At 38.8% G+C, this 19,147-nt stretch overlaps 1 protein-coding gene across 8 annotated transcripts in view; it reads left to right on the top strand.

Moving 5' to 3' along the window:
* The window catches only part of Lama3 (laminin subunit alpha 3), a 293,352-nt gene that overhangs the window by 33,666 nt on the left and 240,539 nt on the right, over window positions 1-19,147 (top strand). For all 8 annotated transcript variants that reach the window (XR_012447103.1, XR_012447104.1, XR_012447105.1 and 5 more), the window contains exon 2: window positions 1,612-1,764. Coding sequence is in view for 5 of the 8 variants with exons in the window: in XM_074070183.1 (XP_073926284.1) it covers window positions 1,612-1,764 (153 nt within the window). In the remaining 3 variants the exon portion in view is untranslated. The remainder of the gene's footprint in view (window positions 1-1,611; window positions 1,765-19,147) is intronic.

Raw genomic sequence — 19,147 nt, forward strand, 5'->3', positions numbered from 1 at the left:
CCCACCCTCCCCATGTGGTGGTGATACTCCAGGATAATTTAGTTTGGGAGCAGAGTAGTTCAGTATGTGAAGTCCATCCCTGGGGAAGGGTGCTCTTTTCCCAGTTAAAATATACCCAACACAGAAGAAAAGCCTAGGTTCAACTTTTTAAATGGCAAATGTCTGTAAAAATCTGCATTAAAAGAAAACAAAAAACAAAAACCAGAATCAAAAGAATCTGCCTACTAAAAGACAGTAATTCAGTTAGGAGTTAGATTTTATAATACCAACTAGACCTCACCGCACGTAAAAATTGACCCCAGTTTCTTACTGGGTTAACTACCAACTTTTCACTGTGGTGTGCACAGCCAGTCACATCGCTGTTGACCTTGAAGCCTTGTCTTTCTGTCCTCAGGACAAACTGGACCAGCTGGCCTCTGTCTTATGTTGGCTCCTCCACCTAGAACACTTTTCTTCTTGCTGCAAAATGCTACTTACCGAGGTCCTCTCCATCATTGCAGGCAGCTTAGGTGCTGGCTCTTCTACCCTGGAGTACCTACCCTCTTTGACCACAGCATTCTGTACTCTGCAGAGACACAGGCTGCATCCCACTTTCCCATGGTCATTTATTTGTAGCCTTCAGGCTTCCAGCTGGACCTTGGACAAGGATCCTCTTTTTACCCCAGTGCCTCACAGTGAATCGTAAAGGGTAGGATTTAGAGAGTAAAAGTGATTTGTTGAAGTAAAAACATTTTTGCATCCCAAATACAGCTGGTACTTTTTTTTTTTATTCATACAATGTTTTTATGCATACAATGTTTGGGTCATTTCTCCCCCTCCCCCCACCCTCTCCCGTTCCCCCCCACCCCCCTCGATACCCAGCAGAAACTATTTTGCCCTTATCTCTAATTTTGTTGAAGAGAGAGTATAAGCAATAATAGGAAGGACCAAGGGTTTTCGCTAGTTGAGATAAGGTAGCTATACAGGGAGTTGACTCGCTTTGATTTCCTGTGCATGTGTGTTACCTTCTAAGTTAATTCTTCTTGAACTAACCTTTTCTCTAGTTCCTGGTCCCCCTCTCCTATTGGCCTCAGTTGCCCCAAAGTATCTGCTTTAGTTTCTCTGCGTTGAGGGCAACAAATGCCATCTAGTTTCTTAGGTGTCTTACCTATCCTCATATCTCCCTTGTGTGCACTCGCTTTTATCTTGTGATTAAAGTCCAGTCACCTTGTTGTGTTTTGCCCTTGATCTAATGTCCGCATATGAGGGAGAACATATGATTTTTGGTCTTTTGGGCCAGGCTAACCTCACTCAGAATGATGTTCTCCAAGTCCATCCATTTACCCAGCTGGTACTTCTTAAAGTGTTGTATGGGACAAGAAAAGCCTATCTGTAAAGGAAAGAAAATTAAAAAAAATCTAAATCAATAATAATAACAAGAATCAGAGGTATATTAAAAGGTGATAAAGATTAAATGAAAAGTAGGAAACCTTACTGCTATCTTCAGCATACATTATGATGAATTGCCACAGCTGGCATCCCTAAGCTATTTAGGGCAGTCTTTGCTATTTATTTTGCTAAATTGTTAAGGAAAAATTACTTGAAGTTTTTAAAAAGACTTTTTTTTTTCAGGGCCAGTTCTGTGATTATTGTAATTCTGAGGATTCCAGGAAGGCACATCCAGCCACGTATGCGATTGATGGATCTGAACGTTGGTGGCAAAGCCCTCCTCTCTCCTCAGGCACACAGTACAACAGAGTCAACCTCACCTTGGATCTGGGTCAAGTGAGTTTTGCTTTCCATTGGAATGGGAACATTCGTCTGGATCACTGTTTCTGTGGTGATTTCTGACAGAACAAACATTATTATAAAAAACAAACTCCAGTTTTAATTCAGTAATCCTAGTTAAATCTGTGACATTAATATTTGCCTCCCTTAAAACCCAGAATAGGGCCATCACAGTGCAGATCCCTGTCCTTCTCTGGTAATTGGTTGTAAATGGTTTCATTGGAAAAGATATTTTTATTGTTACTTTTAATTGTGGTAAAATACAATGAGAAAATTTATCATTTTAGCCATTTTAAGTGTATGTTAAGTGGCATTAAATATATTGACATCATTGTGCAAACATTATCACCACTCACCTCCAGAACTCTTTTTATCTTGCACGACTAAAATTCTGTACCTGGTAACCCCTGTTCCCCTCTCTATCCAACCATTCTATTTTCTGTGAATTGATGGCTTTACGGGCCTCATATAAGTGGAATCATACAGTATTTGTCTTCTTGTGTCTAGGTTATTTACCTTAGCCTAAGCTTTCAAAATTGGTCCATGTTGTAGCATGTGTCAGAATTTCCTTCCTTTTTAAGGCTAAAAAAATTACATTGTATGTGTATATCACATTTTATTTAGTTATTCAACCATTGATGGATACTTGGATGGCTTCCAGCTTTTGGCTATTGTGAATAATGCTGCTAAGCACATGGGTGTGGTAAAGGTATTTTTATAACATTCCTTTTCCTGGAAATCCTGACTCTATGCATACTGACTACCATGGTTTGGGGTCTTATTTGGCCAACTGGTCCACAAGGGAGCCAGGCTTCAGATCTATCCTCCAATGTAGGCTAAGAAGGCCCCAGGAGGGCTGCCCCTGGAGCATATATCCTGTATAATCAATCACTGTTCCTTGAATGTGGGCAGCACTGTGACTATGATGGATGCTGTTCCTGTGGTTAGGTAGTATATGACAAAGACAAAAAGATTTTGTGAATGCATTTAAGGTCCCAAGTCAGTTGATCAAAGGGAAATTATCCTGGGTTCATCTATTGTGATTAGTAGAGTTCTCAAAAGAGACTGGGTTCCTCCTAAAGGAGGATATGACCTATAGGAAACTCTCCTGCTGGTCTTAAAGGGGAAAGCTTCAATGTTGTAACTTCACATGGAGACAGCCATGAGGCAAGGACTTCAGAGTGGGTTCTAGAAGCTGAGGGAGGCCCCCAGCCAATAGTCCTACAACCATAAGGAACTGAATTCTGTCAGCAGAATGTGGAAATTCAAAAGCAGGTCTTTCCAGGCATCTAGCTGATCCCATGTTTGCAGCTTTGACCTGAGCAGAGGACTTGGTCATGCCATGCCTCACTCTTGATCCACAGAACTTTGAGATAATATATGTTGTTTTAAGCCATTAGGTTTGTGGTAATTTGTTATTAGCAGTAGAAAACTAATACCCCTTTCAGACCAGTGAGTGCCTCCCACCTGTTTCATCCTATTCCTTCAACAAATATTTATTAAGTTCCTTCCATGCCCCAGGCACTATTGTGGGCATTTGGAATACATCAGAAAACAAAATAAATGGAAATTCCTTCCATCATAGCACTTACATTTCACTGGGGGAGAGACCCAGTAAAAACATATATAAGTCATATAATATGTTTGAAGCTGATAAGAGCTATGGAAAAATGAGAAAGTATAGTAAGGGAGTCATGAGTACTGGGGACAATTGTAGTTTTCAGTTTACTTTAGATGGTCAGAAAAGGGTTTATTGAGAATGTGAGATTTAAGCAAAGTCTTGAAGCATATAAGGAGTTAGTCATAGGAATATCTGTTAGCCAGACAAAGGGAACAGGTCTTCAAAGCCCCTGAGGTGGGAGCTTGTCTGGAAAATACAAGAAGCAGCATGAAGCCAGAGTGGCTGGGACAGAGAAAGGGAGGGGGAGGTGTGGAGAAAGAAGTCACAGAGATAACAAACAAGGTCAGATCATGTAGGGCCACATAGGCTGTGGTGAGGACTTTGGCTTCTAGGTGAAATGAGAGCCATTTCAGAGTTTCAAGCACAGGAATGACATGATATGATTTTTTGTTTCCTTCCCTTCCTGTCTCTCTCTCCCTTTTTCCCTTCCTTACTTCCTTTTTTCCCCCCATCCGTGGGTCCTCATGCATGCCTGGCACTGTACCACTTAAGCCATACCCCTAGCCCTTTTGTTGTATTTTGTCTTGAGATAGTACTTCTCTAATTTTGCCTGGGCTGACCTAGAACTCTTGATCTTCCTGCCTCCCCATCCTGAGTAGCTGGGATTAAAGGTGTAAATCACCACACCTGGATTCTATTTATATTTTAAAAGGATTTGTCTAGATGTTCTCTTGGGGATTATAGGGTGGTAAGTGTAGAAATCAGTTAGATGATTGAAGTAACCCATGAGTAAGATGCTGGTGGTGGCAGTGGAAGTGCATGATTGGATGTCATATATATTTTGAAGATGATTTCATAATGGATTGAATGTGGAATGAGGAAAAAGAGATGACTCAGCAGTGATTCCCAAAACTTTCTAGAATGGCCATTTACAGAGACGGTATGGACTTGTCAAAGGAGCAGGCTTGGGGGAAATCATGGGAGGAGCTATCCTGGACATACTAAGGTAAAATACTATTTAGACATCCATATGGAGATGTAGACAAGGTACTCAGAGGTATGAGTCTGGAATTCTATCTGGGCAGAAGATACATGTTTGATTTGATGTGAATTTCTTTAGATTTATCCCATTTGGGGTTCCCTCCTTCTGCTTCTTGAATCTATAGATTTTTTTTTTTGTCTTTTCTTTTTTGGTGCTGGGATTGAACCCAGGGACCTTGTGCATGCTAGGCAAGTGCTGTACCATCGAACTACATCCTAGCCTTTGAATCTGTAGATTTTTGCTTTTGATTAACTTTGGAAGTTTCTGGCCATTATTTCTTTAGTACTTTTCAGCACTTCTCTCTTTTTCCCTGTTGGTATTTTGATGATACAAGTGTTAGGTCTTTTATTATTCCACAGTTCCCCCATCTCTGTTCATTTTCCTGTTAATTTTTTCCTTTATTTTTAAGATTGGATAAGTTGTATTATTTTGCCTTCAAGTTCACTGACTTTTTTTCACTTTCACATTTATTCTGCTATTCATGTCTATCCAGTAAGTTTTTAATTTTAGTTATTGTACTTTTCAGTAATTTTCATTTATTCTTTGTTATACCTTTTATTTATGTGTTGAGATTTTATATTTTTTCATTTTCTTCAAGAGTATTTGTAATTACTCACTGAAGTATTTTTCTGATTGCTGACTTAAAGTCTTTGTCAGGTAATTCTATCATATGATTCATTTCATGTTGATTTCTGTTCATTTTCTTTTCTCATTCAAATAGTGATTTTTTTCCTGGTTATTGATTGGTATGATGAGTAATTTTCATTTGTGTTCTGGGCATTTTGGATATTGTGTTAGAAGACTACTCTAGACTCTATTTAAAATCTTATATTTTTCCAGATACTCATTCTGTTTAGTCCTGGCATGTATTTGCAGGCTGTGGTTCCAATGATAATTATTTTCAGAGTCCATGCAATACTGTTCTATTCTGCTCTATGTGATGTCTGGGTCTCCAGCTTGCACCTAACTAGCACTGCTTGTTGGGGAGGAATGAATTTCTCCTGGTCCAGTGACATTTGGTAGGGGTTGGGAACACTGAGAATTTAGGACAAAATGTGCTTCCCCTATCCTACTATCTGAGGCTACTGGTCATATGAGGCTCCTGCTGTGATAGAGTTGAGAGTTGAGGGCATATAGATAGTATTAAAATAGGAGGTCAGATGAAAGTCAGAAGAGAAGAGAATAGCTGCTTTGGAAAACAGTTTGATAGTTCCTCAAAAAATTAAACATAGAACTACCATGTGATCCAGGAATTCCACTCCTCATTATATACTTAAGAAAAATTAACACATGTCCACAGGAAATTTTGTTCATTAATATTCATTGAAGCATCATTCATAGTAGCCAAAAGGTAGAAGCAACTTAAATGTCTATCAACTGATGAGTGAATAAACCAAATGTGTCATATATATACAATGGAACATTATTCAACAATAAAAAGTAGTGAAATACTAATGAATGATTTAACGTGGGTGAATCTTGAAAACATCATGCCATATGAAAAAATCTAGTCATAAAAGACCTTTTACCATATGATTCTGTGTATAGGAAATGTCCAGAGAAGCAAATCTCTAGAGAGAAAAAAGTACTTAGCACCTGCCCAGGTCTGGGGATTTTGGAGGGAACTGGGGGGTGACTGCTAAAAGGTATGTATGTTTTTTAGGGGGAAGAGTGATTAAAATGTTCTAAAACTAATGTGATGGTGGTTGGGCAACTTTGGAAATGTACCAAAAACTATTGACTTATTGGTGTGTGACATATTTCAATAGAACTGCTACAAAAAGAATTCATGGAAAAGTGAGTGTTTCAAGAAAAAAAAAAAGAATACTGTGTCAAATACTTTGATAAGTGAAATTACATAGGATCAATAACATAAGCGACAAGTGGATTTGCTAATGTGGGAGGGAGTCACTGGTGACTTGCATAAAGTAGGATTGAAAGCCTGCCTATTGGAGAATTAAAAGAAAACATAAGAAGAATGGAAACATCTAATGTAAAAAACTATTTTGAAGAATTTTGCTGCGATGGGGAGAAAAGTGATGGGGAAGGAGCAATTGAAATTCAGGTCAAGAAAAGATTTATTTAGCAACATGCTTGTGTGCAGATGGCAACATGAACAGGAGGAAGAAGACTGCTCTGTTACTGCATGTATTTGTAAGGCGCTGTCAGTACTCGAACTAACACTAATACTGTTCTTTTTGCTGGCTACTATTGTGCACAGAGTACAGTTTATATAAGAAATACTGAAAAAATATAAAAGGAAATGCATCCCAGTGTCTGGAAATTGAATGAGATTGAAATCTCTTAGAATGAAGGTATTATTTTCATTTTGACTGGGCTTAGTTTTATGATAGAAAGGCATCAACCTCTTTAGCCCTATGTTGTGCTAAGTTAGACCTCTCCTGTTGCTAATTACATCAGTTTGCATCTGATGTAATTCAAAGATATTCTTCATGGGATAAAAGACTCTGTGACCTGATTTCAACCATGTATTAGCTTTATTACTAATAAAATAGCTAATCTGCCATATTAATTCAGTAGGTTTTGCCTCTAATAACCAAAATGTACCCATTATGTCACATTTCTCCTCCCTTCCCTTCCTGGCCATGCTGCACCCTCCCTTCCCCTCTCCTCTCCTCTCTCCTGTTTCTTCTTTCATTTTTTAAGACAGGGTCTTGCTGTATAGCCCAGGGTGGCCTCAAAGTCATGATCTTCCTGCCTTAGCCTCCAGAATACTGGGATTTACAGGTGTATGCCACCATACTTGGTTCTTATGTCTCTTTCTAACTGGGGCTATCAGAAACAGGGAGTTTTAACCCATCAGAATACCAAACATACCTGTGCCTGCTGGACTTACCTTTTTTCTTAATGTTATTTTTTTTAAAAAACCTGCTTTTAAAAACATCTTTTTGCTGTACTAAAAACCCCAAAATAAAAGTTAAATTAGGAAAACATGAACATAGGAACAATTTAGTAGTTTGCTGATTGCTGACAGACATGAGCCATGGCACGCAGATTCACGAAGGCTCTGTGTCTACCTGTACCTTCACTGCCTGGGACACTGTTCTGTGCTGTGGATGGTAGTGTGGTCCTATGTTCATGCTTCACTTTATGCATAATGCACCACTTACTTGCTGTGTGGCCCTTGACAACATACTTACCTACTCTCTGCCTCCATTTCCTCATTTATGAAATAAAATAATTGTGTATACTTCATAGAATTGTGAAGTTTTGAGCTGGGGATGTAGCACAGTGGTTTAGTGTTTGCTTAGCCCGCATGAGGCCCTGGATTCAGTCCCCAGTACCATATATACACACAAAATAGAATTGTTGTGAAGTTTAAATAAGTTAATCCCTCATTTTCAAACCTCTTTTAGAGAGTGGTAATAATTTTTATTTAATAAAATAAACTTCAATAAACATCATTATTAAAATGAAAAAGAACTTTTGTGCCTGTAGAAAACACTATATATAATACTGTAGAGAGTACTCTTAAAAGGTTTAGGAAAAGGAAAAGCAAAATAAATTGTCAGGCTGAACACATTTTTTCTTTTATGTTGGAACAACATTTCTGTCAGCAAGCATGTTGTGTCTTGTGAAATTCATATTTTATGCCCCATTGATAAGATCTGTTTTCTTCTTTTTGGTGGAGTTAACCATGAAAATGCTATCAAGAGGCTGGACTTCATAATGTAAGAGTAATATTAAGACCTTAAAGTTAGGGAAGTATGAATTTTAATACTTGGTTGGGAAATAAAATATTGGTTAGTAACTTGTTATGACCAAATCACCTTTTCCCATCTGCTGAGAACTAAAATTTAACTTGGATATGCTAATTGTCAGTTTGACAGCTTGTGTTATCATAAGGGTGCTTTTTTCTTTGTCTCCTTTTGAACTGTTGGTGGTTTTTTGTGGGGAGCAGAGGTACTATAGTTTGAACTTAAGGGCTTTTGCTTGCTAGGTGGGTACTCTGCAACTTGAGCCACACCCCCAGCCCTCTGTTGGTGGTTTTATTGTTTTTCTAAATCATTACCTCAAGGCTAGATAGTGAAGTTTCACTCTAGAAGGTACACATTAGGACAGTTCTGTGACTCACTAGAGCTATGTTGTTTTCTGGGGTTGTTCAAGTTCATTTGCTCATACATTATTCATGGGTTTCAGGCCATAGAATAGGAACATAATGTCTGTCAGGAACCTTTCCTATCATCTGGCCAAATATAATGAGTTCATTTGTACATTTAAAGTGAAACTTGGATATCTAGTTGTTAAAAGCAGAGTCTTTGGAATTTCGGGACTTTATTTCTTCTTGGACTCTGGAGGGCAAACCCCTGTGAGATGAGATTACGCATACATCCTGGACTTCAAAAGCCAAGTGAGTTTTATTCTATGGACTCCCTATCTTCACCTATCTGCTCCCACCTCCAGAGTGAAGTCTAAGGAAAAACGTGGAGGTCAGTGTGCTAGGGGTCCTCCTGGACCCCTGAAGTCAAGGGGATCTGGAAGTTGTGAAGAGCTGACTCTCAGTGAGAAAGAAGAGGGGAACCATTTAGGAAGAAGACAAGAATCATGGCAAAGCAAGCCTGATTTGTTGTTAGGGAAAGGAAAAATCACTGTGGGAAGACTTTTAAGGCTTTTGTGCAACTTGTAACATCTTCAAAAGTATAATGTTTAACTTGATAGTGGGAAAATATACAGACAAAACAACAACTAAAAACAGCAATGCCTTCCAAAAACTTCAAAAGGATTGAGTGCTTGCTTCAGAGGTCAGAAGCAATGGAGAAGGCAGTGTTGCCCTGTTCTGTGGGGCTCCTGGGAAAAGAAGCCTGCCTGTCAACAGAAGAGAGCAACAGAGACAACCCTTTAAGCCTTGTAAAGCAAAAGCTGCGATGACGGCAGTGCCCCCCATCCCCTTCTATGGGGGCTTCCTGTGCTTCTTCACTCATCCTATGTTGAGGGCCTCACCTGATACTTTGTTTCCTGTCTCTTGGCTCTTTTGGAGGCAAGTTTTTTTTTTCTTCCTTTCATTACTGGGGGTTGAACCAAGGAATTCTAACATGGTAGGCAAGTGCTCTTCCACTTAAGCCACACACTGAGTCCTTTTGTTTGTATTTTGTTTTAGAGATAGGGTCATATTGTTACTTTTGCTTGGGCTGACTTTGAATTCCTGATCCTTCTGCCTCCACCTCACAAATAGTTGGGATTATAGATATGTGTTACCATACTTGGCCCCTGGGAATTTTTAAAAGTTGTGTTTAGAACAGCTTGGATAGTCCACCATTTAATGTCCCCAGAGGCAAACTTCATCTTACTAAGGATGGGAGTTGGTAGAAAAATGGCCCACTTCCCTGCCTGTTGGTGGGCCATTTCTGAAGTACATTCTACATAATTTATAATTCAGAGTGTTCCTGGTGGGATTGCACCTCAGCTGTCCCTGATAGTAGTAATCTGCTTTATTAACACATCAGTCATGGGCTTCTCTGTCCCTCTTACCCCCAATTTGTGCTTCTTGAGATCCACTTCTAAATAAACTACCTATACCTAAGTCTTTTGCTCATGGCTTTAGATAGGACCTAAACTAATACAGAAGAAAGGGGGCCTGAGATCCTGCACCTCTCCCCAGGTGTTCATACACGTGAACATTACAACAAAGTTATTTAAAATACAATGAATAGAAAATTCAAAAATGTTTATAGAGCCCTAAGGCTAACAAAAGAAATAGCATTATAACTTGTAAAGGAAAGTAGGTCACAGGAGGAATAAGAAACATACCATTACTCTATCTTTCTGTTATTTATCTATTTACTTATTATTTTTTGTGATGCTATCTTAAACTCCTCAGGAGCCAGATGAAAATACAGGATCTATCAATCAGAGCATGAATTTAATATGTAGATGCCTTCTTGGATTTTCTTTTGTCTTTCTCAACTTTTATGGGACTTTGTGCATGAATACAAAACATTCTTGGTTATCCTCGTCAGTTCTGACTCAGATTTGGAGGAGGCCTGAGCTAGTTTTCAGTTCTTCTTGGAGGATGTTGGAGATTAAATTGTTGTAGAGATGTTTGGAAGATGAGGTCAACAAAAAGCCTGACTCAGCTGGGTTCCTAGGTGGATACAGTTCAATTCCAAAGGTATGTGATTCTTGGCTTGACCCAGACTTTCTGGATTGCTCAGGAACTGTCTAGAGAATAAGTTTTGTCAGGCCATGGACTGTCTTTTGCTCACACTGCATAATGTTTTCTCTCAGCATCTCACACAGTGTTTAGAATACAGTAGAAGCTCAACAGATAATTGCTGAGTTAATGTAGAATGAAACAAGGATGGCTCAGGATTAGTTGCAGTTTTTCCAGGGTACAGGGTACAGTAGTAATGGAAGCATATTGTTGTGAGACAGATCTCTGGGTGGATGTGGACCAGTCTTAGCTCTGTAATTAATTAGTTAATTAACTGGTTAATTAATTGGTTCCATTTATGACCTGGGTCCTTTTGCAAGTATTTTGTAGCTAAAAATTAGAAAACACTGATTATCTTTAGAACAATTTGTATTAATAAATATAATTTAAGCTTAATCATTGGATGCAAATAATTCATTAATAGGTAGAAAAAAAATAGGTGCCAATAAAATTTGCTGGACTACTGAGGATGCAGTTTTATCCTTTATGGTCTTGTAGTAACCTAAAAGTGCTATTTTGCCTTTGAAGTGTCTTTGAATTAATTCATATATTAGGAAGAATCTGGTAAGACATTTCTTTCTATGTTTGAAAAATTCAAGGAAGCTGAGTGGATCCAGAGCAAGAGACTAGAAACCCCGAAATGTCAAGTTTGTTTAGTTCTCTAAATTACTACCCCAAATATCACTAATAATATAAATTAGTAAGTAGATTCCATAATCTGTAAATACTATTATAAAAAATAATGTGTGACTTAAAAACTGACCTATATATTTTTCTTTTTGTATTTGCTCTTTTCACTATTCTCTCTTTTTTTTTTTTTTTTTTTTTTTTTTTTCATTTTTCTTTTATTATTCATATGTGCATACAAGGCTTGGTTCATTTCTCCCCCCTGCCCCCACCCCCTCCCTTACCACCCACTCCGCCCCCTCCCGCTCCCCCCCTCAATACCCAGCAGAAACTATTTTGCCCTTATCTCTAATTTTGTTGTAGAGAGAGTATAAGCAATAATAGGAAGGAACAAGGGGTTTTGCTGGTTGAGATAAGGATAGCTATACAGGGCATTGACTCACATTGATTTCCTGTGCGTGGGTGTTACCTTCTAGGTTAATTCTTTTTGATCTAACCTTTTCTCTAGTATCTGTTCCCCTTTTCCTATTGGCCTCAGTTGCTTTTAAGGTATCTGCTTTAGTTTCTCTGCGTTAAGGGCAACAAATGCTAGCTAGTTTTTTAGGTGTCTTACCTATCCTCACCCCTCCCTTGTGTGCTCTCGCTTTCATCATGTGCTCATAGTCCAATCCCCTTGTTGTGTTTGCCCTTGATCTAATGTCCACATATGAGGGAGAACATACGATTTTTGGTTTTTTGAGCCAGGCTAACCTCACTCAGAATGATGTTCTCCAATTCCATCCATTTACCAGCGAATGATAACATTTCGTTCTTCTTCATGGCTGCATAGAATTCCATTGTGTATAGATACCACATTTTCTTAATCCATTCGTCAGTGCTGGGACATCTTGGCTGTTTCCATAACTTGGCTATTGTGAATAGTGCCGCAATAAACATGGATGTGCAGGTGCCTCTGGAGTAACAGTCTTTTGGGTATATCCCCAAGAGTGGTATTGCTGGATCAAATGGTAGATCGATGTCCATCTTTTTAAGTAGCCTCCAAATTTTTTTCCAGAGTGGTTGTACTAGTCTACATTCCCACCAACAGTGTAAAAGGGTTCCTTTTTCCCCGCATCCTCGCCAACACCTGTTGTTGGTGGTGTTGCTGATGATGGCTATTCTAACAGGGGTGAGGTGGAATCTTAGTGTGGTTTTAATTTGCATTTCCTTTATTGCTAGAGATGGTGAGCATTTTTTCATGTGTTTTCTGGCCATTTGAATTTCTTCTTTTGAGAAAGTTCTGTTTAGTTCACATGCCCATTTCTTTATTGGTTCATTAGTTTTGGGAGAATTTAGTTTTTTAAGTTCCCTGTATATTCTGGTTATCAGTCCTTTGTCTGATGTATAATTGGCAAATATTTTCTCCCACTCTGTGGGTGTTCTCTTCAGTTTAGAGACCATTTCTTTTGATGAACAGAAGCTTTTTAGTTTTATGAGGTCCCATTTATCTATGCTATCTCTTAGTTGCTGTGCTGCTGGGGTTTCATTGAGAAAGTTTTTACCTATACCTACTAACTCCAGAGTATTTCCTACTCTTTCTTGTATCAACTTAAGAGTTTGGGGTCTGATATTAAGATCCTTGATCCATTTTGAGTTAATCTTGGTATAGGGTGATATACATGGATCTAGTTTCAGTTTTTTGCAGACTGCTAACCAGTTTTCCCAGCAGTTTTTGTTGAAGAGGCTGCTATTTCTCCATCGTATATTTTTAGCTCCTTTGTCAAAGATAAGTTGCTCATAGTTGTGTGGCTTCATATCTGGATCCTCTATTCTGTTCCACTGGTCTTCATGTCTGTTTTTGTGCCAGTACCATGCTGTTTTTATTGTTATTGCTTTGTAATATAGTTTGAAGTCAGGTATTGTGATACCTCCTGCATTGTTCTTTTGACTGAGTATTGCCTTGGCTATTCGTGGCCTCTTGTGTTTCCATATAAATTTCACAGATTTTTCAATCTCTTTAATGAATGTCATTGGAATTTTGATGGGAATTGCATTAAACATGTAGATTACTTTGGGGAGTATCGACATTTTTACTATGTTGATTCTACCAATCCATGAGCATGGGAGATCTCTCCACTTTCTATAGTCTTCCTCAATCTCTTTCTTCAGAAGTGTATAGTTTTCCTTGTAGAGGTCTTTCACATCTTTTGTTAGGTTTACACCTAGGTATTTGATTTTTTTTGAGGCTATTGTAAATGGAATTGTTTTCATACATTCTTTTTCCGTTTGCTCATTGTTAGTGTATAGAAATGCTAATGATTTTTCTATGTTGATTTTATATCCTGCTACTTTGCTATAGCTATTGATGATGTCTAGAAGCTTCTGAGTAGAGTTTTTTGGGTCTTTAAGGTATAGGATCATGTCGTCTGCAAATAGGGATATTTTGACAGTTTCTTTACCTATTTGTATTCCTTTTATTCCTTCTTCTTGCCTAATTGCTCTGGCTAGGAATTCCAGTACTATGTTGAATAGGAGTGGAGATAGTGGGCATCCTTGTCTGGTTCCTGATTTTAGAGGGAACGGTTTTAATTTTTCTCCGTTAAGTATAATGCTGGCTGTAGGTTTCTCATATATAGCTTTTATAATGTTGAGGAAATTTCCTTCTATTCCTAGTTTTCTTAGAGCTTTTATCATGAAATGATGTTGGATCTTATCAAAGGCTTTTTCTGCGTCTATTGAGATGATCAAGTGGTTTTTGTCTTTGCTTCTGTTAATGTGGTTTATTACGTTTATTGATTTTCGTATGTTGAACCACCCCTGCATCCCTGGGATGAAGCCTACCTGGTCGTGGTGGATAATCTTTTTGATGTGTTGCTGAATTCGGTTTGCCATTATTTTGTTGAGGATTTTTGCATCAATGTTCATTAAGGAGATTGGCCTATAGTTCTCCTTTTTGGAGGTGTCTTTGCCTGGTTTTGGGATAAGTGTAATAGTGGCTTCATAAAATGTGTTTGGCAGTTTTCCTTCCCTTTCTATTTCATGGAACAGTTTAAGGAGGGTTGGTATCAGTTCTTCTTTAAAGGTCTGATAGAATTCAGCAGAGAATCCATCAGGTCCTGGACTTTTCTTTTTGGGGAGACTCTTGATTGCTGCTTCAATTTCATTTTGTGTTATAGGTCTATTCAGGTGATTAATTTCCTCTTGGTTCAGTTTTGGATGATCATATGTATCTAGAAATCTGTCCATTTCTTTTAGATTTTCAAATTTATTTGAATATAGGTTCTCAAAGTAGTCTCTGATGATTTCCTGGATTTCCATGGTGTTTGTTGTTATCTCCCCTTTTGCATTCCTGATTCTACTAATTTGGGTTTTTTCTCTCCTCATTTTAGTCAGGTTTGCCAGGGGTCTATCGATCTTGTTTATTTTTTCAAAGAACCAACTTTTTGTTTCATTAATTCTTTGTATGGTTTTTTTGGTTTCTATTTCGTTGATTTCAGCTCTTATTTTTATTATTTCTCTCCTTCTATTTGTTTTGGGATTTGCTTGTTCTTGTTTTTCTAGGAGTTTGAGATGTATCATTAGGTCATTGATTTGGGATCTTTCAATCTTTTTAATATATGCACTCATGGCTATAAACTTTCCTCTCAAGACTGCCTTAGCTGTGTCCCATAGGTTCCGGTAGGTTGTATTTTCATTTTCATTGACTTCTAGGAACTTTTTAATTTCCTCTTTTATTGCATCGATGATCCATTCTTCATTAAGTAATGAGTTATTTAGTTTCCAGCTGTTTGCATGTTTTTTGTCTTTACTTTTGTTGTTGAGTTCTACTTTTACTGCATTGTGGTCAGATAGTATGCACGGTATTATTTCTATTTTCTTATATTTGCTGAGGCTTGCTTTGTGCCCTAGGATATGATCTATTTTGGAGAAGGTTCCATGGGCTGCTGAGAAGAATGTATATTGTGTAGAGGTTGGATGAAATGTTCTATAGACATCTACTAGGTCCACTTGATCTATTGCATATTTTAGATCTTGGATTTCTTTATTGAGTTTTTGTTTGGATGACCTATCTATTGATGATAATGGAGTGTTAAAGTCTCCCACAACCACTGTGTTGGCGTTTATATATGCTTTTAGGTCTTTTAGGGTATGTTTGATGAAATTGGGTGCGTTGACATTGGGTGCGTACAGATTGATGATTATTATTTCCTTTTGGTCTATTTCCCCTTTTATTAGTATGGAATGTCCTTCTTTGTCTCGTTTGATCAATGTAGGTTTGAAGTCTACTTTGTCAGAGATAAGTATTGCTACTCCTGCTTGTTTTCGGGGGCCATTAGCTTGGTAAATCTTCTTCCAGCCTTTCATCCTAAGCATATGCTTATTTCTGTCGGTGAGATGAGTCTCCTGTAAGCAACAAATTGTTGGATTTTCTTTTTTAATCCATTTTGTCAAACGGTGTCTTTTGATGGGTGAATTAAGTCCATTGACATTAAGTGTTAGTACTGATAGGTATGTGGTGATTCCTGCCATTTAGTTATCTTAGTTGTTTGAAGGTTTGATTGTGTGTACCTAACTTGATGTTACTCTCTACTGTCTTGCTTTTTCTTATCCTGTGGTTTGGTGCTGCCTGCCTTTTCATGGTTAAGTTGGGTGTCACTTTCTGTGTGCAGGATCCCTTGCAGAATCTTTTGTAATGGTGGCTTTGTGGTCACATATTGTTTTAGTTTCTGCTTATCATGGAAGACTTTTATTGCTCCATCTATTTTGAATGATAGCTTTGCTGGGTAGAGTATCCTGGGGTTGAAGTTATTTTCATTCAGTGCCCGGAAGATCTCACCCCACGCTCTTCTTGCTTTTAATGTTTCTGTTGAGAAGTCTGCTGTGATTTTGATGGGTTTACCTTTGTATGTTACTTGTTTTTTCTCTCTTGCAGCCTTCAATATTCTTTCCTTAGTTTCTGAACTTGTTGTTTTAATGATGATATGTCGTGGAGTAGTTCTATTTTGATCTGGTCTGTTTGGTGTCCTGGAGGCCTCTTGCATTTGTATGGGAATATCTTTCTCTAGATTTGGGAAATTTTCCGTTATTATTTTGTTGAATATATTACGCATTCCCTTCGCTTGCACCTCTTCTCCTTCTTCGATGCCCATGATTCTCAAGTTTGGTCTTTTGATGGAGTCGGTGAGTTCTTGCATTTTCTTTTCACAGGTCTTGAGTTGTTTAATTAATAGTTCTTCAGTTTTTCCTTTAATTACCATTTCATCTTCAAGTTCTGAGATTCTGTCTTCTGTTTGTTCTATTCTGCTGGATTGGCTTTCCGTTTTGTTTTGCAGTTCTGTTTCGTTCTTTTTTCTGAGGTTTTCCATATCCTGGCTGTTTTCTTCTTTATTGTTGTCTATTTTTGTCCTGAGTTCATTTATCCATTTATTCATTGTGTTCTCTCTTTCACTTTGGTGTTTATACAGTGCTTCTATGGTTTCCTTTATTTCTTCTTTTGCTTTTTCAAATTCTCTATTTTTGTTGTCTTGGAATTTCTTGAGTGTCTCCTGTACATTTTGGTTGACCCTATCCAGTATCATCTCTATAAAATTCTCATTGAGTACTTGTAGTATGTCTTCTTTTAAATTATTCTTGTAGGCTTCATTGGGTCCTTTGGCATAGTTTATCTTCATTTTGTTGGAGTCTGGCTCTGAGTTTCTGTTCTCTTCATTCCCCTCTGGTTCCTGTACTAATTTTTTGCTGTGGGGAAACTGGTTTCCTTGTTTTTTCTGTCTTCCTGTCATTGTCCTTGGTGTTGTTACTGTCCCTGTACTGTGTGTAATTAAGTATTTTCTAGCTTGTAATAATAACAATGGTAATATTGAGAACGGAAGAGTGAGCTGAGATGGAAAGCAAGAAGTTAAAGAAAAGGGGAAAACAAATATACAGACAAGAGGGAGAAAGCAGAACAAGGTATCAGACAAGAGAGTTTCAAAGGTATAAACAGGGAGTGTTAGTGTACTAATCGACAGTAAGCTGAACAGACAATAGAGAGACAGAGAGAGGATTGAAAATCAAAGATAAAAAAAATAAAAAATAAGTATATGAAAGTAATATCTATTTATAAAAATGAATTAAAATAAAATGGAAAATAGGAAATTAAAAAAAAAAAAAAACCAAAAAACTTCCAAGTTTATATGCAATGCAATTTCAGTCTTAATAATTTGGATGTCCGTCTTAATCTCCAGTCCTGGAGTTGGTGCCTCAGATGTTGTTCTGTAGTTGTCTCATCAAAGGGGATGCATAAAGTAGAACAAAACTACACTCACACACACACAGAAGAAAAAATTAAAAAAAAGCCCCACCAAGTGTCCCCAGTTCAAATGCAATAGTTTCAGTAAGTTTTTCGGCTTGCAGGTGTAATTCGGTTGTTCTCTCATCAAAGGTAGGGAGAAAAAGAAAAAAAAGCGTCTGGAGGCAGTTCTGAGAGTGGTATCTGCAACTGTGGCTTGCCTGCCTGCTGCTCTCAGCCTGTAGCTGGCGGCGTTATTTATGCAGATCTCTGGGGTGGGCTTAGCACTCACCTGGTCCCACAGGCTTTGTTTGCTCAGAGTTCTCCTGTGCGGGGGAGGGGGGCCTCTGCTACAGGCTTTTCCCTTTCCAAGCACTGGGAAAGGCGACACTGCCCCGCGTTGTCAGGCCTGCGTGTTTATTTACAGTTCACGTGGGAAGTGGGTCTTCCCTCCTCTCACAAGCGTCCCCGCTCCTGGTTGCTGGCGCGCCCCGCTCCCGCCAGAGCCTCTCCGGCCCGCCCGGCTCGTTTATTTACAGTCCCGGGAAGGATTCCCTTCCCCCAATCTTCAGCGCTCAGGGCGCCCCACCCTCTTTCCAGCGTGTCTTAACTGTTCTTATTGCTTAGTACTCAGTTTCTCTTTTTTTCCCGGGTGGAGGTCAGTCTGTCCAGGGGGCTATGCTGCTCTGGCCCAGGCTTGTCTGTGGGGGAACCGCGGTACCGCGAAGCTCACCTGGTCCGCGTCTTCCCAAGCCGTATGGGCGCCGGCCACTGGCGGCCCCGGGGGCCTCCTCGGTTCTCCGTTTAACGTGAAGTGGAGAGTCTCTGCACCGGCTGGAGATGTGGAGGAGTCAAAGTTATGCCTTTTCTCGGTGATTATGCCTGCAAAGTGTGTCTCCAGCGTCTCTCCAAGATTTCACTATAGGAGGCTCGCTTTCTGTTTCCTACCTCTAGCCGCCATCTTGGAATCTCTCTCAATGTCTTTTTTTTTAAAGTGCATTTTAATTTTAACTGACATATAGTAATTGTACATATTTATGGGGTACAATAAGACATTTCAATACATGGATACAAAGCTACACTGAAATTTCTTGTTTAATATGTTATCCTCTAGTAAATAGACTTGCACAAGTAGATTGCAAGTTGGCCACCTGAAGATTCTGGTCTGTATAATCATGGCATGTGGAAGACATACACTCCACTGGCAGGAAAAATAAGGCACTAAAGCTTTTTAAAGGGATGGTTTGACAGCTGTTGGCATAGCATCATTTCAAGATCATAAAGTAGACCTCTTAGCAACCCCTGTAGCTGGAGATAAAGAAATTAAAAGGCTGATGTCCTTGGAAGAGGGAATATGTTGACTTAAAATGCACTAGAGATTAGGCATCCACAAGAGAAAGAGCAATGCTGGCAATGTGCTCCTGGTAGACAAAAGAAGATACATGGCATGGGCTAGACTGGCAGTGCTCAAACTTTAATGTGCATCGGATCATCTGTTTGAATGATGATTCTGATTCAGAAGGTTGCAGGGTACCTGTAGATTCTGCATTTCTAAGAGGTTCCCCAGTGATGCTGAGGTTCCACAGTCCTTACTGTGAGTGGCCAGGGGCTAGAAGGGGTCACTAGGAGGTGAAGAGCAGAGGCAGGCTGGGCAGTGGAGAAGAGAGA

This window comes from Castor canadensis, chromosome 4 (assembly GCF_047511655.1).
Source record: "Castor canadensis chromosome 4, mCasCan1.hap1v2, whole genome shotgun sequence".
Taxonomy (NCBI): Eukaryota; Metazoa; Chordata; class Mammalia; order Rodentia; family Castoridae; genus Castor; species Castor canadensis.